Genomic DNA, 24,936 nt, shown 5'->3' with positions numbered 1-24,936 from the left:
CACATGAACGATTCAGGATCACATCGTTTGTACTATTTACAAAGCGGGCCGCATTCGATAGTGTTACCAGAATAAGGTACCCAACCTTGTTCATATACTATAGACTGTTTTGGCTATAAACTCGAACTTGATCCATCTTTATGTCTCCACATAATGTTCAAGTATTCATGTAATAGTCATGGATCTTAGTTTATTGGATTTAGACTTTACACGTGCAATTTACATATTCAACAACAATTTTATTGAATAATGTCTATAATATCTTTTATTGATAATAGAATATGTTTAACATTCAAGTATTCAACAACAATTTAAAAAAGGGATACGCTGTTTAATCCTCCATGAGAGAATCAAAGGCATTTTTATTTATAATGGACGAAGATTTAGTAAGCTGTTGTAGATTGCCGCCAAGGAAAGAAGCAAACCATTGGGCCGAAAGTTTGGGTCGTCGCTCAAGTGTGTGCAAGTCCACATACAAAAGCCCAAATCTGGTGGCGTACCCATCGGCCCATTCGAAGTTGTCCATTAAAGACCATACAAAATACCCTCTCACATCAGCTCCATTCCTGTCATAAAATGTCATTACAAATTATAACATAATGAATGGATTACATTCATTATTTGTAGTACTTATTTATCTAAATTAATTGAAAATATAATCCAAATCTTTTCTCTTATTTGTCTTAGCTAAAGCTTGATTAAATTCTCATATCTGATAAAAGAGATATGGTTAAGAATTGTATCTCTCATAATATTATATTATATGATTGTAAGAATATGCTCATAATTTATATATAAAAGGGCAAATTTTTGTAAAGTGAAACAATGGATAAACCAATGATTACCTCTAAATTATTAAAAATAACTTTTCTAACAAAAATTATGTCTAAAATTTATATTAAAACTATAATGGAGTTGTATAGGAAAAGATAAAGTGGGCTATTATTTAGGTTGAAAAACAATTTTGGTTTCTAAACTTTCATTTGATTGACAATTTAGTTCTTGAACTTTACTTAATAACAATTCAATCTTCGTATTTTTAAATTTATAATATTTTAGTCTCTTAAAGTCTTTATACATTATAATTTGCTATAAAAAATTGGTAGGATTTAATTAAAAAAATCATATAAATCAATAAACTATAATTGAAGAGCATTTTTTTTTTTTATAAACAATAAAGAAATAGTTATTATGCAATAAAAAGTTATGGTTAATTTAGATGATATTTTTCATGATAAGGACTAAATTACTACAAATTTCAAAGCATAGGAACTAAATTGTTACGTATTAAAATTTAGTGATTAAATTATTACATATTTGAAAGTGCGAGAACTAAATTGTTACTAACTATAGTTCAAAGATTAAATTAGAAGTTCATGGATAAAAATGTTGTTTGAAGTTGTACTTACCTTATTGCTCTAGCCAAGGAAGCAAGGTAGTTCTTGTGGTAATTAACACGTTTTGTGTCATTTATCATGTCTTCAACTGTGTTACCATCGCCCGGTGGCATAGAATATCCTAAAAAGAAATAATATCTTAAAACTTGAAATTAACTTTGGGTAATTAAAATGAAAATTTAAATCATAGACATGCTTTTAGCTTAGCTTAGCTTACCATTTTCAGTGACAAAGATGGGTTTCTTGGGATATCTTCGTTTGATATAATTAATAATTTTTTCCAAACCTCTTGGAACAACAAAGAATATGTCTATTCCTGTCTGTTAGATAAAAGTATAAGTAGCTAAATGAAAATTTTAAACAACTAACTTCAAATAATATAATACATATCAATTATCACTAAATTGTGTTCCCAATTTATCAAAATGTCATCACTTTCGTATCCACATGTTACTTAATCTCTTGTTCTAAACTTTTTTTTTAAAATTATTATTCAGTTTTTTTTATCATATACAATATACAAAATTTAATAAAAAAATCAGATTTTTTTCTTCAAATAATTCACATTTTCCAAACAATTTGTTTATGCAATTTTTAAGACTTTTTATTATTATTATTATTATTGAACATGTTTTAACCCTTTTTTTTTTCTAGAGATATATTGTATAATATATTTTCATTTTGATTATATATTTTGTTTTTAGCACAACAAACAAATGTAGAAGAATTTAAACTTTTGACCTTAAATATATATCAATTATCATTAAAATATACTCATTTCTCTAGCCGTTCATATAATATGTTTATATTATACATTCATAAAATTATAAGAACACGATTCTTTCTTCTTCTTCTTCTTTTTTTTTGGCTTAGTTCCTAAATTATATTTTAATCTTAAGGATTGGAACTTATTAAAGCAGGAAGGATTAAATAAAACTCTAAAATTTTGACGAAATTAAAATAGAGGAGACTTTAAAGAGGAGAAAAGAGCATACTGGGTCTCCAATGGCAACACCATCTCTATATCCTGTGGTGTTAAGAAATCCTGTAATAGGATGATCTCCACCGTAAGAGCAAGCCGAATGAAGACAATCTTTTGTATAAAATGTGGTATAGTGGTTGACACAAATGTAGTCCAAGCTTCCTCTTAAAATATTTTTCTCTAAGTCTGAAAAACTTGGAAGTTGGCTTCCTAAAATTTCTCGCATTTCTTTAGGATAATCTCCATATACTATAGGATCATACACCCTATTAAGGTTTAAAAAGAAAACTTTGTATAAGTACCTCTAGTTACCTGTTTGAAATATGTTTGTATTTGTAAAAAATCGGGAAGGAGGGAATGGTAAGAAGAAACTATCAAATTAAAATGATCAAATATTATATTTGAATTTTTCTTCAACTTATGTTTTTGAAAACATTATCTTGTACATGAAGGGAAAAAATTCCTTTTTTATGAAGGTATATAGTTTTATGTCAAACAATATTATCGACTTACCGTTAGACCTAAATTAAGAACATTCTACTCGATTCCACTAACATTCATTATTATCTCAATAAAAGGATACTAATGTTCAAAGGAAGAGAGTATCAAAGTTGAAACATCATTTGGTCTCACTAATGAAAACTTAAAAAAAGTAGGAAGTAAATACCAAATCATATGGTTTCATGGTGAACATGATTGGATTATCAATTAATAATTAATACATTAAAACAAATATAAAGCTATACCAAACTGTAGAACTAAGACACAAAATTATCACACTAAAGAAATGATAAAATTAACCATTATATTGGCTTATTACATTAATAACTTGACTTGTATGGATGCTATTTAAAATAATTGATGGAGAAGATCTATAGAAATACTTGATTGAAAATCAGTGATGCCAAGTGTTTACTTAAAAGAATCTAACCTACCAAGTTTTAAAGAGAGCAACGTTGAGTTTTAGATATTTTAATTTATTTTAAAGCATGCTTTTAATGTTCTATTTATTAAATATAACATTTTAAATTATTGCACTGCTGGATCCGACTTCACCTGCACTTGTCTAGCCTAATACTCTATCTATATGCTCCAATCGTGATTATTATTATTTATAAAAAAATAATTCTGATTTATTATTATTATTTATTAGGGGCAGTTTGGCTTTGACCTATATGTACAATCTATCATTCACGTTGGAAAAAAGATAATGGAAACTATTAGTATTTTTAGAAATAATAATTAAGTGTATAACATCATTTTAAAAAAATTATAAATATAATTAAGTCTATCCACGATAAACTTCTATTGTTGATAGACTCTTACCAGTGATATGGTTTATCATTCAATAATATGGTCTATCATTGATAGAATATTTAAATTTGGTCGTATTTGTAAATTTTTTTACATTATATTATATCTGCTAATAATTTAAGTCTAATATTTATATTTCCAATTGTCCCCATAGGAATTATTCTATATTATTCAATTAACCTAACACATGAAATCTACCTATCTTTGCATGAATTTCATTTGTTAAGTAACCTCTTATAACCATATTTATGTATCCAAATATATTATTAAACAATGATAATACAAAATAACCCAAAATAAAGGAGACCATTAAATATACTTAGCCTTTAAACTTATATATTAATTTCCTAGCACCAAATTCTAAAATAATAATGATGTGCAAATTTCAAAATGATATTCTTAGATGACAACTATGCAACCACTTTTTTTAATGAGTTTATTCTCTAGACCTTATATTAGCAAGGATGACAATAATCATAAGATCAAATGGGCATGATTTTTTTTTTTTAATTTAATCATTTTCAACTTTTTCGAATTCAATTATTGTGAAGTCTAATAAAATTTTAAAATTTAGAAAAAGGTAATAAGTACCATATTTGTTGAACTATACTTAATCCATTATTTTCAACCTAATTAAGTAAAATGTATTTTATTATTTTACCAATAAGTTTTAATATTTGTGACATTAAAATTTTGTTGGAAAAATTAGTAAAAAAAGTGAAAACATAAAGATAGAGAAAAAAAACTAACCAGGCAAAGATGAAAATCAAGGCTCTCTCTGCAGCTTTTATGTCAAATTCATGGTCTGTTAGTGGTTCATACATGTGGCCATATGCCACTATTCCTATGGATCCACCTTGTTTTTCCTACAAAATAAAGTTTTTCTTAATATATTTTTTTAAAAAAATTAAATGAAACATTTTATAATTATTTTCAGAAAATATATATTAAAAGATGAAGAAATGGTCCATAAGTAAAGCTTCTTTAAAATAGAATTGAAGAAAATTCATATGAATTTGAAGAGGATTTTTAATGATTTTTTTTTTTTTGGTCTTAAAATTTAGAGATAGAAATTGATACTTCAAGACCATTAAATAATAATTATATTATCTCTATAGTTTTATCACTAGAAAATTAGTTTGTCAATTACTTATAACAAATATAAGGTTTGTACTGACAATCGAGAAGCTAGAAATTTGAATCTCATTAAAACTAAAAAATATCTTATTTTTTTAAATTATTCTAACTTTTTATATAGCTGAACATAGTTTAATATATATATATATATATATATATATATATATATATATAGTCAAAGGGAGCATAGCTTAACTAATACAAGAGTGTACTAGTGACCACAAAATGGTTTTATACCTACTACTTCATTTAGGTTAATCTATATATTTTAAAAGGTGAAAATATTATTATTTAAATAATTTATATATATATATATATATATTGGCAAAATTAAAAAATTAAAATAATATATTAATTTATTAATTACAAAGTAAAGAAATAAAAAAACATTAAAAAGAATTGACAACAAAAACAATTGTCTTTTTTTTTGTTAAAAAAAAAAAAAGAAGAATAAGAAGAAGAATAAGAAAAAGAGACAAGGTTGTGCTCCTTACCCCAATTATGAGAATTCACTATAATGTGTAGATTTTGAAATTTGATCTTTTTTTTTTTTTTTGAGAAATGCTCCTTAAATTTTAGAAATAATAAACAGAAAGTGGTTAAGATAAATTTGTTTTTTAAAAAATTAGAAATAAAAACAAGAAAGAAGAAATGAGAACACTAAATATTAAAAGGAGGGGAGAAGAAAACTACTTGAAAATGGGTGCGATAAAGACGAACAGCCTTTGCATGGGCAAGTAACATGTTGTGCATGACAATGAGAGGCTCAAAATCAGAGTTCCCAATAGAGCAGTTTCCAAATGGTGGCGAACAATGGCCCGGTGGATAAACTCCTTTTGTATAAGCCATCAACGTTATCACATTTGGCTCATTTATCGTAATCCAATGCTTCACTCTATCACCAAACTCTTTGAAACAAATTTTTGCAAAATATACAAAATCCTCCCTAAAATAAACCATTTCATCGTCCCAAATATTATCTTATTGCACACAAACAAGAGAGAAAAGAAGAAAAATAAAGGGTTAAAAAATACACTTTGTGTCCTTGAACTTAAATAGAAGTAACAATTTAGTCCTTATAGTATAAACTCATAAAAAAAATAATTAAGTTTCGAGCTTTATTAAGTAACGACATAGTCTTTGTAGCTTATTTATGAAAATTGATCCATAACAGTTTATCAAACTACAAGAAGAGGTACACATTAAAAAACCAACCCGACTGAAATAATTGACGAAACTAAATTGAACTGAAAATTTATTTTCGCTGAAGCACTGGTTTAGTTTGATTTAAAATTATATGAAAATAAAAAATTTCGATTCGATTTTGTTTTAGATTTGGAAAATGAATTCGAGACAGAATTGAACCTATGAACACCTTGCTACAAGTGTAAACAAATTCATGAAATCTTGAACATATTTTTCACAATGGAAACTAGATAGTATCAAAATGTAAAATAAAGAGACTAAATCGTTATAATTTGTAAAAGATAGAGATTAAAATTATTATTTATTGAAATTCTAGAATTTAATAGTTGCAGATTTAAAAAAGACTATAAGGATTGTATCATTATAAATTAAAGTTTAAGGACTAAATTATTATTTTATTAAAGTTTAAGAACAATAGTGTTTTTTCTTACCAAAAACAGGAAAAGGGAAAAGAGATATTACTGCATTCGAGAACTCATCCAACTTCCATATCTTTTATCGAGTTCACTCGGAAGATCGTGATGGTGAATCGTCACAAATGGCTTTATGTCTGTATCCATTAATTTTTCTTACTCAAATATTGTAGAGAATATTCTAACATCAATATACTTTATTTTTAAAACAGTTAGATTACAAATTTAATTCAAGGATTTTGAGATTTATACTTTTTTTAGAAATCTTAGAAATTTCTTAAACCAATTTATAGATAGTTAAATTTATTTTGTATTTTAAAAATTTTAAAAATAGTTTTAATTTACATTATTTGTTCTAAGATTATATATGACAAATTAATAGTGAATAATAGTGAAAAAAATCTAACAATGGTAAAAGAAAAACTCCTATAAATGAGAAGGTGTTACTATTTATTTGATTCTAACATTTTTCTCTAATATTATGTTAATTTTTACATTTTAAAGAAGTTTAATAGATATTTAAAAATTATGTACTAACGACTTTCAAAGCAAAGTTCTAATTGTGTATCTAAATTGATTTATTTGTAAAAAAATTTAGAGTTTTAATCGACAATTAAAATATCTACTAACACGATGATATATTTGTCTATACATCTATAAATAGAGGGTTCGGCATCGATATCATAAAAATGGATGTGATAAAAAGTTATAAATTTTAATATGAAAAATAAAAGTTATAATCGGACAAAAGAAAGAAAAAACAAAAAAAAGAGTAACAAAAGTAAATGGAAGAAGTACCTTTCAGCAACAAATGATCAATGATTTTGTTGTAGAAGGTGATCCCTCTTCTGTTGACTTTACCAAACCTTCCTTCTATAATAATATATATAATTAATTATTACAAAACACAACTATTAATATCTTCTTTTGAAAATTCCAACCATATCAATCATCAACATTATTGTTTATTTTTTTATTTGGCAATAAAGGATTTTTTTTCTTAAAATAATATGTAATCCACGTTTGTACTAAAAAAAAAAAAATGTTGTCCACACTACTAATTTTATATTCCCACCCCTTTAAACAAAATCAACATCAATAAATATTAATATCGTCATTATCTTTATAAATAAAAATGAGCATAGTACTTTATTATTGATCTTGGAGTCAGAGGTTCAATTCCTCCACCTTATAATTCTAAAAAAATAGTAAAAATTAATCCAGTATATTGATATTTTATTTTTATTTAGTTAATTTTGTTAATTAAATGAGTTAAAAGTTTAGTTCCAACACATGACCATAATTGAGGCAGCATTATTGCTTAATCCCACCTCATATTTATTAAAAACAAAATTGTATGAGCTTTAAGTTGAGTAAATAAAATACAAAAGGTACATTTTTCACAAGTAATTCGAGTACAACCATGTGAATAAGATGATTATTATCATTCTAAAAAATGATGGTTCTATCTCTTAATCAACAAACTATATAAAAGAGGTGAATTCCATTTCTTTAAAAAAAAAAACCTAGTGCTTTTAAGCAAATTATATAGATTAAATTGCAACTTTCAAAACTATATAGAACCAAATTGAAAATAAGCTTAATAGATAGAAAATCAATTCTCCATTTACATCAAGAATTTTGGTTAAATTAAAAGTTAGTCATAAACTTAGATATCATTTGTTATCTATTTCCTTTTTGGTTTTTGATTTTTCAAAATTAAGCATATTTCTTCTTATTTTCATTATTATTGTTTGAATCAATCTTAAGTAAATTAGTTGAATTAACCAAATTTCAAATTTTAAAAATATTTTTTTTGTTGTCAAAATTTGACTTGGTTTTTGAAAATATGGATAAAAAGTCGATATCAAAGAAATAAATTTAGAGGTAGAAGAGGTATTTATAGATTTAATTTTTGAAAACTAAAAATAAAAAATCAAATAGTTACTAAAGGTGACCTTAACTTTTAGTTTTATGTTTATAACTTAGTCCTTCAACATTAAAAAGTGTCCAATAAGTCATTATAACTTTTGTTCAATGGCTCCTAACTTTAAAAAGTGTCTAATAAGCCTTCAACTTTTAATTCTATATTTAATAGACTCCTTTCCTTTCAATTTGTTGTCTAATAGGTCATTGGCCTATTTAATTTTTTTTCTAAAAAAAGATAACTAAATTACCAAACACAAAATTGAAAGTTTGTGGTTGACATTCAAAATTGAAAAAAAATATAAATTTTACACCTTTAAATTTGGGAGATTGTCTCAATTTAAAATCATGAACTAATGATGGTATCAATTTAAATATAAAGTTTTATAAATATATAAATTACCATACACTCATTTAGACTTATTCCAAAAAAAGATATATATAATGTAAACATATTATTGTTTCAATTATACTTTTAATTCATTATAAGTGAATGAATTTAAATACTTTATAAATGATTACACTGAAAAATCGTTTATGTATTCAATTCTTAAATATGTGTAGACTTCTTCAAATATCAAATTAAGAAAACGAACGATGATGCGTAAACTACTTTCAAAGGAAATCTTAATTGAGAGTATAAATTAATTCAATTGATTTCTTCAAAAGATAATAGGAACTTACTAGGCAAAATTCGCGTCCAAGAAATGGAAAAGCGATAAGCATTCATCCCCATTGAATGCATCAACTCAATATCTTCCTGTCATAATAAAAAAAATCAAAAATCAACTCAATTCAAGTATATATTTAGAAATAATTTTGAAATAGTTAAAATCATTTGTCATATTTAAAACCATTCTATTTTAAAATACACTTCTAATCACTTGAAATCAATTCAATATTTAATTTTAGATTTTTATTTTGTATACCTATTAGATTGACTTTAAGCAATTTAAAAATATTTTTTGAGTAATTTTTAATATGAGAAAAGTAATTTTAACTATTTTAGAATCATTCTCAAATATGTTATAAAGCAGAGTACCAAAAACCGATGGTAGTGATCATCGGCCACATCTCCGGTGTCGTTGTTCTTAATTTTTCCTGCAAATTTGCAAAAATATAACAAATATTTTTTAGGAAAAATGGGGAAGTTGGGTCTGAATGGGAATGAACAATCAGAAGGTAGGTTGGAACCTGGAGTATGGGAAAAAACATCCCAATTACTCAATCCCTTCCCATCTTCAAGATAACCTCCTTCAATCTACACTCAATAAAAACAAATAATAAATAAAGCCCTAAGATAAAACATACCCACAAATAGAAAAAATGAAGAAGATAATTAAGAAATGAATGAATATACCTGATAAGAGGAAGTGGCAGTTCCAAAAAAGAAATGCTCTGGAAAATCTGATCTTTTGATTTCTTCTGCTTCTTCTTCTTCATTTTGGCCAAAACTTTGATGAGAGCAAAGCAAAAGGAGGAAGAAAAAACATGAGAAAAATGGAAGTATTTTGGTTTTGGTGTCCATAATACTGACTTTGGGGCCTGCAATTCCCAAATCAAATATATTGAGTTGAAATGATTTGAATGCCAACAAAAATGTATGATTAGTTTGGTATTTTTGTTAGTTTATTAGATTGAATTATTAATTATATCTTTATTTAGAGGCTCTACTTACCTATCATGACTTCATATGGACGGAAATAGAAATAAAGATTGATTTTTTTAAGTATAGAAACTAATGATTTAATCGGTCATCAAAATAATATAATGATGAGGACAAATACTTTCACATATTCTAATCTAATTAAGATGCATTAACTACTCGTATCTACTCTTAATGAAAATTTGTTTCAATCAGTTGGATTCGACGCATCGGATGACTGGTTGGAATGTTGAGTTGAGTGGTTATGCCGAATGGGGTCGGGTAAGAGGGTGCATAGTAAGTTGTTCCGTATTTTCTGGTGTGCTTCCATATACTACATCTGGCAGGAGCGTAATCGGCGGCTGCATGGAGGTCGGCCGAGGTCGGTGTCTGCTCTTGTTCACCTTATGGTCTCTACGGTTTGTGCGCGTGCTACTTCCTAGCGGGTTGACCTTCTTGGTCTTATCTAGTATGTGTACGGATGTTTTTTCTTTTTGAACTTCACGTTGTTCTTGAAGGATCTCATACTGAGAGTTCCATGAGTGGGCTTAGATTGCTCCGATTTCACAGTGACTAGAACATAAACGATATACATTCTATACTAACAGTTATGCATATTAAACTCGTCAACAATATGCTCAGAATACAATAAATAGAGAAAAGGGGTTCACACCAGAGGAAGACGGTCTTCGTATATGTGAACCCAAAGCAGCAGAAAACTCCCACCGATCTACTAGCACCCGACGAGTCTATTGACTGTTACTGCATGATCCGAACGTACATGAACAAGGCCGTGGGGACAACACCATAAGGGAAACCCGAGTATCCTCGATGTCAAAAACCCAAAGAGTGGGCTATGGTGAGTTTGGTAGAGGATGAAGGAGAAGATTTCGTGTAGACGATAAGTGCGCACGAGAAGAACTTTGCTATCGTATAGCAGAGACGCTTATCGTATAGTAGAGCTACACGATCGTTTAGGAAAAACTGGACAATCGTTTAGAAAAGTGTTATACAATCGTTTTAAGAACACGTGAACTAGACAATCGTTTAAACAAATGAGATTCTATCGTATAGGCTCTCGCGATCGCTCTTTCACGAATTCTTTTGGGCGCGGGATATCAAATGCACGACTGAATTAATATCTCGAAATGAAAACGATTTTCATACTTTAACCCGCCGATTACCTTAACCTTCACGACCCCATGATCCCACGTTCAAACGTGAATTAATTGGTTAATTATTAAATAATTAATCAATTAATTTAATTAATAAATATAATCATATTATATTTATATCCTATAGTTTGATATCATATATCTACTATATAATATTTTCCTCTACTTGATATAAATCATATTTATATTTAATTTCCTCCAAAATAATGTATCTCATACATTTATCCAATTATATCATATATAATTGAACTTCCTCTTGTCAATTTGAAATTAGATATGCCCCAAGTATTTAAGGAGAAAAGTTAAAGGTTTAAGTGAAACATCTTTGCCCCAAGTACCTCCCACTGAATGTTCTACCTAGGGATTCATTAACCTAGACATCCGACTACTGATTTTAGTCTAAGTGGTCTTTTTAAAGCCTGCTCATAAACAACGTTTGTTTATGAAATATAAACAAGTTCAAGCAGTCACATTTAAAACACTTTAATGGACTGTCCTTAACTTGCATGCATGCATCAAATCTATCCAATTCACCTTTCCAGGTAAGTTACTAGGTAGGGGTGTTTACGTTTCCGTTAACTAAATACCCAGCCTAGACAGAACCCGCCTTAGACAAAAGGTCCCTTATAGATAGATTTGCTACACTTTAACCTTTTATTAGCCAATTTAATCCTATTAAACTGATTAAAAGATTAAAGCCTTAGGGTTGCTAATCATATTAGAACCGTAATCTTAGGTCTATGTGATCCAAGTTTTAAACATTTTAACCATGAATTAAACCTAAGTGAGCATGCATGTCTTTCTTATCTCTTTTAGTTCTAATTTCTCTTTAACTCTTAAAAAGAAACAACTAAAAACATTGTGCATAACGAGGCGTTTATAACAATTATAAAGTAACCTATGTGTCATGCTTCATGCAATGTTCGATCATTACATATAACTTTTATATAACACATAATAACCAAGCAAACATGCTATCATTCACCCTTATACTATAACAATTATAATATAAAGAATGATGCATGTCAATGCTTTTTATGCATGCATAAATATAACTCTTATAGTAATGATGCATGAGCAACTCTTACATAATAAAATCATGCTTCTCTAAATTATAACAATTACAATAAAGAGATGATGCATGATCAATGCATAACCTAATGGACCGGGATGAGCCTTTAAACCAAAAAGAAACCGGAATGAAAAACCCTATCTATTACATTTGTCATCGAGCAAACCAGTTCACAGGCGAACCAGGTCTTGAACCGCCAGGAGGTCTCCATCGTGTAGCAATCTTTAGCAGGTAGACGATCGTTCAGTGCACATAGACGATAGAAACTTTAGCAAACGATCGCGTAGACGATGACGAGGCTGCGAAGTCTGATCGTCCATGCGATCGTGTAGCACGACGATAGGTAAACGATTTACCTTGAGTTACTAAGCGATCATTTAGTCAGTTACTAAGTGATGAAGCTTGCTGATCTAAACGATCGTCTAACGCGCTTTAAACGATACGCAAGCGTCTGATCGTCTATCTGGTGCGTACAACTTGGTAAACGATTTACCTTGCGATGCTAAGCGATCGTTTAGTCAGTTACTAAGTGATGAAGCTTGCTGACCTAAACGATCGTCTAGCTCACCGCGTATTAAACAATACTCAGCGATCGCGTGCCCAATTATCTTCTCGATACGACCAACTCTTGATCGCATACCCCATCGTTCAACCGATGCGTTCAACCACGATCGCATAGTCCTTCATCTTCATGATGCTGGACAATGATCATATAGAACCTTTTCTGCACGATGCGATCAACCCTAGATCATCTCCTTCCTCGAAAAGCCGCAATCTTTGCCCAGAACTTCGACGAACGACTCAAAACTTCAAATACTTTGAATACAGACTCGATTACGATTATATGTGCCCAAAAACACAGGGGCATTTACATTCAACCAGAAATGTAAAAGGAATTTAAACAGATGAGGCAATTCATCCCCAAAACATCCATTAATCCGACACATCCACAATAGTATTAACACTTAAAACAACGTAGAAATACACCCACCATGAATGTAAACATTATTTCGTTGCAACAAATGAAATCGGAGTATCAGAAACCTGGCTCTGATACCAATTGAAGGAACTCATATCGGGAGTTCCATGAGTGGCCTTAGATCGCTCCGATTTCACAGTGACCAGAACATAAACGATATACATTAGTTATGCATATTAAACTCATCAACAATATGCTCAAAATACAATAAAACATAGAGAAAAGGGGTTCATACTAGAGGAAGACGGTCTTCGTATGTGTGAACCCAAAGCAGCGGAAAACTCCCACTGATATACCGGCACCCGACGAGTCTGTCCACTGTTACTACACGATCCGAATGTACATGAATAAGGCCATGGGGACAACACCACCACAAGGGAAACCCGAGTATCATCGGCGTCAAAAACCCAAAGAGTGGGCTCTGGTGAGTTTGGTAGAGGACGGATGAAAAGATTTCGTGTAGACAATAAGCGCGAACGAGAAGAACTCTGCTATCGTATAACAGAGACGCTTATTGTATAGTAGAGCTATACGATCGTTTAGGAAAAACTGGACGATCGTTTAGGAAAGTGGTATATGATCGTTTTAAGAACGCGTGAACTAGACGATCGTTTAGACAAATGAGATTCTATCTATAGGCTCTCGCGATCGCTCTTTCACGAATTCTTTTGGGCGCGGGATATCAAATACAGGACTGAATTAATATCTCAAAATGAAAACGATTTTCATACTTTAACCCACCGATTACCTTAACCTTTGCGACCCTATGATCCCACGTTCAAACGTGAATTAATTGGTTAATTATTAAATAATTAATCAATTAATTTAATTAATAAATATAATCATATTATATTTATATCCTATAGTTTGATATCATATATCTACTATAGTATTTTTCCTCTACTTGATATAAATCATATTTATATCTAATTTCCTCCAAAATAATGTATCTCATACATTTATCCAATTATATCATATATAATTAACCAGTCGAATTATATCATATCTAATTGAACTTCCTCTTGTCAATTTGAACATTTCAAATTAACCAAAACACTGGTTCTCGACTTTATCCAAGCTACCCAGGTGACCTAATGGATCTGTGGCTCGAAGCTCCAACAGTACATGAATAGCTGACTAAACTCTTTAGCCACATGATTCACCATCCATTAACTGTCAGTGATTCCACTAAAGACCAACAACTGAACTCTTCTTACCACAGATATATTTATGTGTCCATTGGATATAACCAATCATGAGTACGATGACCCTTCACAGATGCTCGTAAGTACAGCTGGGACAATTTACGGTTTTTCCCCTGTAGTTACATCTCACTCTTTAAGTACCACTAATTCCTCTTATGAACAATGCAACATAGTCCAACTATGTGCGAAGACCTCTCGGGCCAAGAGAAAGTGTGTGGCGCCACATCGTTCAAGCCCCGGAATCAGCCCTTAAGGGAGCCATCTATCTACTTACCCCTGCCTCAGGGAAGGAATGAATTTCATCTTATGTAGTTAAGTTCCCAACTCCCAAATCAGACGAATCCCCAAAATGGTAGGTTTGAATCGGCGACATAGCCACTCGCACCCATACAAATCAAAGGACCGCCCTCAATGGCAGGAGTTCCCAACTCACTCAGGATTGAGGTCATGTTACCTATGGTCATCCTAGTGAAGTGAAGTCTCTGTCATGAACGGTGTTATATAACGAGACATTAACACTTCGTGGTCAGGTCTTATACAAACTCTTTGTATAGGACGCCCCCGCTCGCATGTCCCCAACACGAATTATCAGGATTAGAGCTGTCTCTTATACACATCTAGATGTGTATAAGAGACAGGGTCAGGTCTTATATAAACTCTTTGTATAGGACGCCCCCGTTCGCATGTCCCCAACACGAATTATCAGGATTAGACTATCTGTGGCGAGTCACAACACTTGTGACCATTCCACAAAGCGGGCCACGTCCCTAGCATTACCAGGATAAGGTTTCCCTCCTATATCTATATACTATAGACCATTTTGGTTATAACTCAAAACATGATCCACTTGTATGTCACCACATACATGCTTGAGTCACATACAGATAACCAGGGATTTTATGTTTATTGGTTTGTGGTAAAGAAAATAAAACACGTAAATGAGGCAAAACAACAAGATGTGAAATCAATATCATATATTAACAATCACAGGTGTTCATATATACTGTTTACAAACTACAGGATACGAGACTCTAGGGCATCAACCCCAACAGTTCTCTGTTTTGCTGTAGCCTCTAGTTTGTAGGGTTTTGGGTTCTTTTCTCTATCTTTCTCCTTGGTGGTTTGCGAGTTTGCGTTTATGTGTTGGTTTTGTTCTGGCCTTATCCTGTTGGCTTTGTTTTGGTTTTGTTGCCCTGTGCTTGTGCTTTGTTGCTTTGGTGCCTTGATCCCAGGCTGTGAGATCCCCTTTGTTGTTGTATAATAATATCACCTATTCTAAAAGAAAAAAAAAATTGTTTCAATTGAAATGAAATCAATTGTAATGACACTCTTTTTTGTTGATATTTACTGCAAATTGAATGCACATGTAGTAAAAAAGTTTATTGGTGTTGCTTTCATGTGGAAACATAATGAAATATGAATATCCTTTTTATATTAGTAATTAATTAAAATGTTGTAACTAAATAATATGTTATTTATCATTTTTATTTACTTATTCAAATTATTATAAGTGAAGAAATTAACACTTAAATTAAAATTAATAAATGTATAATTTTAAAAAAATAAAGCAATGATTCGATTCCAATTTAGAAAAACAAATCATTTTTTTTTTTAAATTTCACATTTCTTTCCCTTTTCCATTTTCACTACAAAATAAAATAAACAAACTTCCCTTTTCTAGGAGCCTCAACGATGAAGCTTGATTGTGCCAGTCGTGCATTGTCATTTTTCTCCAATATGTACTCTATCGAATTTCAAAACTGAAATTTTATATATATTCACAAATTCAAAACACAAAGTTTAAACTTTTATAGAAGTAACAATTTAACTACCAAACTTTGATTTATAATGGTTTAGTTCTTATACTTTTAATATTGTAACAACTTAGTTAATGAATTTTACTATATAATAATTTAGTCCTTATACTCTAAAATTTATAACGTTGTTGAAATTAGTGTTAAGATTTAATGAGATTTCTTGCACAAATAAATCGATAAACTAATTAATTAGAGATTCAATAGTTTTACAAAATACAAAGTCTACATAATAAAATAATAAAAATTGACATCTATTTTTTTATATATATATATTAGGGACTAAATTGTTACAAATTTGAAAGCACAAGTACTGAATTGTTACATACTAAATTTCAAACGTTAAATTGTTACAAATTTGAAAGTATAAAAACTAAATGATTACAAATCAAAGTGTAGACACTAGATCATTAAAAATTGTTACTGTTAATTTTATATATTATATCGAATAATCAACATAATTAGAATACAACACAGAGATGAATAAATAAATACCAACAAACACAATAAAGATAAGAAACCAAAGAGGAAAAGTACCTTAAAGGAAAATACTAATTAGAAATAAACCCCAAATTTAATTTAAAACCCTCCCCTCAAACTCAAGGTGGTAGAGTAACAACTAACTTGAGTTTGTGAAGCGATCGACTGTAGTTGATGATGGAAACTGAAGAAAACTCCCGAATTAATTCATGGCAGACCTAGGTTGGAAACAGAAACCTAAAAGAACTAAAATGTAGAGAACTTCTGAGTTGGAGACAAAATCTACGAAGAACTAAAACACATAGAACTTCTGGGTTAGAAACAAGACCCACAAGAACTATAACACAGATAACTTCTGAACTGGAAATAGAGATCCTCATATAAAATCTAAAACAGGACCCACAAACTACTAATTTGAAAACAGAACAGAGACCCTGGAAGATCAGAAAACATAATAGAGACTAAATCGGATAAAGAAGAACGCATAATCAACTAAACAGGTGAAACATATCTGAATCTGCCTTCATCGATGACGAATGACAGAGATAAAGATCGTACAGAAGAGGCGGCTGAAAAGTATAAACCCTAGAACTTGAGGTTCTAATATCATGTTAATTTTGTATATTATATCGAATAATCAACATAATCAGAATATAATATACAGACAAATAAATAGACACACCAACAAGTCCAACAAAGAGAAGAAACAAAAAAGGAAAAATACATAAAAAGAAAAATATTATAAAATATACTAATTAAAAATAAATCTCTAATTTACTTTAATAGTTACTTTTTGATGAAAGTTTAGGGGGGAAATGTGTTTTTTAACCCAATACAAAAGTTGTTTTTACTTACTTTATTTGTCCTCTTCCCTAGCACCACCAGATTAATAAACTAATTTCCTTCCCACCAAATTAATAAACTAATGTCCTTCCTATATAAGGTAGCTCATTGTCTTAGTCGGTGACTTCCTTTTAAAGAGGCCCCATTGCGAAAAATATTTATATATTTCTTTTGTTGATTATATCTTCTTCTTCTTTGGAAAAAAAAATCATTTAACATGTCACATTAAAAATCATCCAAATCTAACGTGATGTCTATAAGATATGAAAGTAAATATATATATATTTTAAACAATTGTATAGAGGTCACATCTAAATATTGATGTGATGAAATAAGCGTTTTTATCTCTAAGATTATGATTAGATTGACTATAAGAAGTTGTTTGGTGTACAAAGTTGAGTAGGTTATCTTTAGAATATGTGCTAAGAAAATGGAGGGTAAGAGTTATTTTAATCCTCATTTTCCTACTGTAGCACTATTTATAACTTAATAGTTAAAATAACTAACTTTCCTCCTCCAATGTTTCCAATGACTTTGCCTGCCGATGACTAACTCCAACAAAAACTACCACCCGGGCCTAATTTTCGTGAAAACCACATTTTCCGACGACTACCTCTGGTTGTCAACTCCAACAATCACCTTTAGTGACCACCTATTCGGTTAACTCAGCGACTAGTTCATAGTGTTTAATACTTTTTACTAATTTGTCATTAATAGAAACACTTTGAGAAAACCAAACAAACTTGAATACAAAAACTTTTGAGAAAATGTAACCAAACAAATGGGTGTTTATTTTAAACTTTGTTTAATATTAAAAACTATTTAAATGAGAATTTACTTTTTGAAAAATATATCTTCCTAGTCTATCCAATCATGCCTGGTTTCATGGGGTTTTGTCAATGTTTAAAGTAAGAAAATTGTGTATATATGGAAAAAAAAAGTCATTCATGAAATTGAGCTAAATAATAAGATAAAAATCTCTCAAGGAATCTTTTCGGGATTTTTAGAAATATAGCAAAATATGTTAAATTAATTTGCAAATATAGCAAAGCCTAAAACAATGGACAAATATGGAAAAAATTTGCCCAGTAATGCAAAAAGTTCAAAAGCCCACGTTGTCCACACTCCAAGCGCCTTCTTCTTTCGATCTAATATCTACTGCCTATCAATGATAGTCTACTATCACTACCTATGAGTTAAAACTTCTATCACTTTCAATTATTGATAAACATTGATAGACTTATACCATTGTCTGTCACAGATAGATACTAATCTAGGAAGCACAAATACTTTTAATTGTGCAGAGAATCGGTATTAGATACGAATACGATATGGATACATCTAGATACGTGATAGATACATGTCTTACGTGATTTGTAGATCTGTTATTTATTTATTTATTTATTTTTAATTTCTAGATACGTGTATCTGCTTCCAAATACGTGAAGAGGATATGTAGGTCAATCTTTTTTTTTTTTCAAGTTTAAGCCCAACCCACAACCCATTTTATTTTAGTGTATGTTTAGGAGTGATTTTAAAATCATCAAAAATCACTTCTTTTTTTTAATTTTTGAAATCACATGAAAACATATTTTTAATTACTCAAAATTAATTTAGTTTTCAAATTTACACTTTAAATGCAATCTTCATATCATCAAAATTAGTTTTGAAGGATTAAACATGTTTCACGATGATTTTGAAAATGACAAAAGTGATTTCAACCATTTTAAAATCACTTCAAAACATAAAAGTCCACTTAAATTGAGCAATCCAGAATAAAATAAATTTAAAATGATAAAAACACACTACAAGAATTTTCACATTTTTCCATGCAAAAAACATCGGGCAAAGTATTAAAAACGTCAGGATAGATTATGCCAAAGCAAATTTTTGCGTCGGTAGAATCGTCGTCGTATCCATGTCGAGAGAAGTTCTTCCTAAAGAAAACGATTTTCGTCGGCATAAATACCATTTTGGCAACACAACTGCTTCCGTCGGCATACGTTTTTTTCCAACAAAATACTATTTGTGTCAGGAAAAGCATAGTCCTAAACAACAAAATTTCAATTCAATATGTAGATTTCTGCCCACGTTTATTTGCATCGGCATAAGTTGTGTATAATTTTAAATATTTGTTGTAAAAATTAAATAACTAATTTTTTTATTTCCATAATACCTAATTATGCACAAATAAAAGTTAATCTTCAAACAAATCAATCGAGAATGAATATAATAAAAGTAAGCTTTTATATTTAAAAATAAGATTAATGTTCAATACACAAGCTATAAAATTTTACAAACAAAAACTTATTTAAATTTTACGAAAAAAAAAACTTATTTGAGCTTTTCTAACTTCTTACAAATCCCCTATACCAAAAAAAGTTTAATCTTCCCTAAGCCAAAATACCAAAAGCCAAAATAAGTGAGATACTAAACCAAACTAAGTAGTCATCTCACAAAATCTTCTTGCAATCTCCAAAAAAATGATCTTTAAGAATTTATACGAACAACTTGAAATAGGAAAAACAAAATATTGAAAATGGTTATAAGGAATGATCCCTCTCTCAAGTTGCAAACAAGTTGTCAATGTTCATAATTAAAACATGAACACCATAAACAACGATTTTACTATCTAAAAAGTGATTCAAATGGTTATAATAAAGACGTGAACCTCTCCCCACATTAAGAGCAACATATACAACATATACATCCTCCTCCCCTCCCAAGCTATGAACGTGTCCTAGTGGAACCTAAACACCATTTAAACCACAAAGTAGCAATAAATGCATAGAAAGCGTCAAAGTGAATCCTTTCCCTCTAAATATACCTAAATTTCTTTCAAGGCAAAATCCGTCATTAAATAATCCTAAAAGCATATAACTCAACTCTCGGATCCCTACAAATAAATCCAAGAATAAAGTTCATTTAAAGTATACAATTAGGCTTCTAGATAATCTAAAAAACAATTACAACATATACATCCCCCCAAGCTACGAAGGCATCATAGTTCCATCTAAACATCATTTAAACCACAAAGTGGCAACAAGTACACTAAAACACACATATTTAAAGTGAATACCATAACTGCAGGATAACCACAAAACAAATGAAGTTCCTAAATCCACCACAACACTCGTATTTGAAATGGCTACCATAACTGCAGGATAGCCACACAACAAACAAATGAAGTTCCTAAATCTACTACAACACTCATATTTGAAGTAGCTACCATAACTGCAGGATAGCGACACAACAACCAAATTAAGTTTCTAAATCTACTAACAAAGAACTAAGAGTTTTCATAACGTACCTAGTTGTTCGAAGATTCATCTCCTTGCTTTTGTTGCGCACCTAATTGTCTTGTGATTTTAGTCAATTGATCTTGAAAACCCGAAACTATTGACTTCAAAATGACATTTTCCTCCTTTAAGCTTGTCACCTCCACCTCAAGCTTTTCATACTTATTCCCAATAACTTTCTCAATTTGTGAGGAAGATTAGCTAAATTGGGTTTTGAGTTCCATTCAAGACCTTTAGTGTGGCCTGATCGTTTTCCCAAAACCCGTTCACAAATAATTTTATCCATTGTTGGTTCAATCCCATCTTATGATGACTTTCTAATCTCCTCTTGCATTGCCAACTATAATTATAATAGTTTTTTAGGTTATATATGTAAGTATTAATATAAAATTACGCATATATGATACAATATAACTTACATATGCTTCTTTGGCGGCTTCACTTATCCACTCATCCTTCTCTGAAAAGTGACTTTTGTAAAACAATTCTACTTGACCTATTTTTTCACCCTTCTCGATCGTCTGTAATTCAATAAACAAATTTATTCTTTACATTCAATGGGAAATGAATAAAATAATAATGAATTTACATCATACCCTACCAATTCATTTTGCACTTGAAGAAAGGATTTCGACCCACAATAATGGTTGAAATTAAGACATTCTCTACTCTTCTTGTTCTTCTCTCTTTTTTCCTACACAAATTATAATTTATTAGTACAAGTAATTTATGTAAATAATAAGTACAACAAACATATAAAATTTACCTGCTATTCAGGAGTCTCCCATCGAGCACAAAGGATCTTCCAATCTTCTTTATTGTTATCCTGTCTGGTAGACTTTCACGAGCAATTACAGGATTCTCAAAACTAAAATAGTATTTATGCAATTCAGATCTATATTCTCTAAATGAGTTATGTATTTTTCGATTTATGTACTTATTGACGACATTCGAGGATAGATCCACAATAAAATGTGTCTATATTTTCAATAAAAGTTATGGTATGTACACATATGAGATTAATACAATAAAAGCATAAAACTTACCTGTAAACGAGCCTTTATAGTGGAAATGATATCACTAGGTACATCCTTCCACCTAGAACAACATAATGAAATTGTGTCTCAGGTCGCGGTCCCAATGGCGTTACTAAACTTTGTAGCAAAGATGCTTACTAGTTTTTCAACATCCTCAGAAATGGTAATTGGGATCCGCCCGTGTTGATGTACATATACATCTAAATTAATGTTTCGACTATGCCCTCACCCACGTTTCCGTTTTGTTCTAGAATTGTATCTTGTAACAAGATCAAATACACTACTTCAATTAGATGTTACAATAATATTTAGATATTCAACCTAAGACATACTATTATCACCTGATGCGATGGTCGTTCTTGCCTCTATCGAGGGACTCGTAGTCAAAGTGTTAGCTTCCCTCATTAGTTCATCTACTAGACGATCTTGATGTTGCCCTACCATAATTCTATAACCACACTTGAAATAATGAATTATTATGAATTACGCGTAGCCAAAACATGAATAACATCAAACATACTTGTTCAACCACACAAAACATGAATAACATCAAACATACTTAAACGTACATAACACTTGAAATTACAAATTACACGTAGTTATCATAATTTAGATATTGAAATTATGAATTACACTAGTGTCGTTATACAATTATTCACTATCTTGATCATCAGAATCTTGATTTGAACTAGAACTCTTCTCAGTGGACGCTTCTACATCTTCGGGTTCATCATTTATAAAAGTGTCATCGTCTGAATATGGTACACTATGATTCAATTATTGTGGATTAACTTGAGGTTCTACAGTAGTAGGATCAATGTCATCTCGACATAATATGGCATCCTAGATAGATTCATCGACCTCAATCCTTCCAACTACTTCTAACAACTCTAATTCATCATTTTCACCTCTATCTCTTCTAGAACGTCCCATACGTATTTATTTTGGACAATTTACACAACTTTCCAACTATTGTCAAATTTATTGTTGTTGATGTAAAAGATTTGTTTGGCTTGAGTTGCAAGATGAAGGGCTCATCTGTATACCAATAATGAGATGTATTTATTGACATGAACCCTAAATCTTGTCGTACTTTATTTTTGTTAGGGTTTTGTGTCAAACCACTTACATTTGAAAAGGATCACACATCTTCCACTGCTATATTCTAAGTCCAATACATCAACTAGTATACCATAGTAATTACTTTCAACTCCTTTTGTTTCTCCAGGCACCATGATGCCACTATTTTGAGTTGATCTTTTATTGTCATGATCAATATAGTGAGAATGAACTCCATTGACAATGCAACCATTGTAGGAGCGGAATTGATTGGAAGGACCAAGTGATATTGAATAAAGATCATCAGATGTTTCTCCTCTTTAATGTAGTGAGTAAACCTATTAATACTTAATGGATTATTGGAACTCAATATTTTTTAACTCGTTATTGATGTTCAAATATCTAATTGAAGAAGTACACTTACATGATCTTTGAACCAAGTAGGGAATTGTGATTAATGCCCTTGAGATAATTCTGAAGTTGTGTCTGATCGAGTATGAATTAATCTCAAATGTTCCCTAGTCATAAATTTAACATTAGATATAATATTGACTTTGAAAACTAAGGTTATTAACTAAACATATAGGATCTGAAACATACCTATGATTAGACGTTATCTCAGAGCTGTTGTTCAATACATACCAATGTGTCGTTCTTTTCTCATTTCCAGTTAGCGTCTTCGTAATTGACCCCCCTAATGGCCATACTTGCAAGCATGAATAGAATCATATCCTAGTCCTAGGTCATGTAATTTTCTCTTAGTTTCATAAAAAGAACTAGGGATGCATGAACCAGTTGGAAAGGCATCTTTCAACAAATCTAGTAACATATCAAAGGATTTGTTACTCCAATTATTGAGAACCTTAATATGCATCAATCTCACCAAGAAGTTTAATGAGGAAAATTTTGTACAACTAGGGTACAACAGGTTACATGTTTCATCCATAAACTCCTAAAAAATGTTTGAAGTATCCCTTTGTTCGATGTTCTCAAGCATTTCATCTCCAAAGTCTTCTTTATCTTCATCATATGCCCCTTCTCTCACCGGTCCTTGCAAATCATTTAGAAGATTGAGCAACTCATCATCATCATTATGTGCAATAGGTTCTTCCCTTAATCCATCATTTGCTGAAGAAGCTAAAGGATTCTCGACTCTTTGGAATTGAGCTAAATTTACCGGTTCTCCATGATAAATCCAATAACTATATGGAAGAGATATTCCATTAGTAAATAAATGTCGTTCTACTCTATCTAATGTTTAAAACATTGAATTCTGACAATTTTTATACGGGCATCTTGTTTTCCCCTCTCCATTTACCTGACACATTGCCACTTCCATGAATTTTGCAACTCTGTCAATGTACTCTCTTAAGAATCTATCTCTAAGCTTAATCCAATCCTTATTCATTGTTGAACCAAAGGAATAAAGCATGTTTAAGTTTTGGCTATATGAAGGAGATTTTCCATCATCTCTAAGTTTAGACCTTTATGATGAGAACAAGAGAGAAATCACTACATTTCTAATGTTCCTTCTTACTTTACAAAAGGGTAGGTCTGCATCAAGCATGTGACGAGAACATTAGTAAGGAAAAATAGTCAGATATTTCCATTTTCTAATTTTACTATAGTTTTTTTTTCGAAAACGGCTATTTACTAGAGTTTTTTTAAATGATGTCAAATTTATATTTACCTATCAACTTAAGTTTTTCGGGTCACTCGATGATTTAACATTGGCAAGTAAAAAGTGTGAAATTTAGTTAATTTTCTTTAAATATTCTTAGCAATTTCATAAAACTTAAAGCATATTATATCCACAAAAAGGAAATATTAAACTTCAATCTTAACAAATGAATCTCATGTACAAAACTAAAACCAAAATATACAAATAATTCATCCTTCATTATATCCATCCATATACAAACCAAAGATAGAATAACAATTTCATTCATAAAT

The 24,936-nt window shown here is 30.2% G+C and overlaps 1 protein-coding gene across 1 annotated transcript; it reads right to left on the bottom strand.

Moving 5' to 3' along the window:
• Positions 1–331: 331 nt before the first annotated feature.
• On the bottom strand, positions 332–24,391 carry LOC120084808 (beta-glucosidase 18-like). The gene is made up of 17 exons (XM_039040626.1): positions 24,302–24,391; positions 23,408–23,469; positions 21,934–21,985; positions 21,307–21,408; positions 20,260–20,338; positions 9,736–9,920; positions 9,570–9,636; positions 9,418–9,476; positions 9,060–9,135; positions 7,248–7,322; positions 6,499–6,586; positions 5,524–5,776; positions 4,444–4,559; positions 2,393–2,645; positions 1,615–1,717; positions 1,410–1,518; positions 332–566 (listed from the first exon to the last, which is right to left on the bottom strand). Exons 1-17 carry the CDS (start codon positions 24,389–24,391, stop codon positions 332–334), a joined length of 2,004 nt encoding a protein of 667 aa, XP_038896554.1.
• Between the last annotated feature and the right edge of the window lie 545 nt (positions 24,392–24,936).

The sequence above is a fragment of the Benincasa hispida genome, chromosome 9, assembly GCF_009727055.1.
Source record: "Benincasa hispida cultivar B227 chromosome 9, ASM972705v1, whole genome shotgun sequence".
In the NCBI taxonomy this organism is placed as follows: domain Eukaryota; kingdom Viridiplantae; phylum Streptophyta; class Magnoliopsida; order Cucurbitales; family Cucurbitaceae; genus Benincasa; species Benincasa hispida.
The sequence above is the reverse complement of the archived record's forward strand: the minus strand, read 5'-3'. Positions and strand labels throughout refer to the sequence as shown.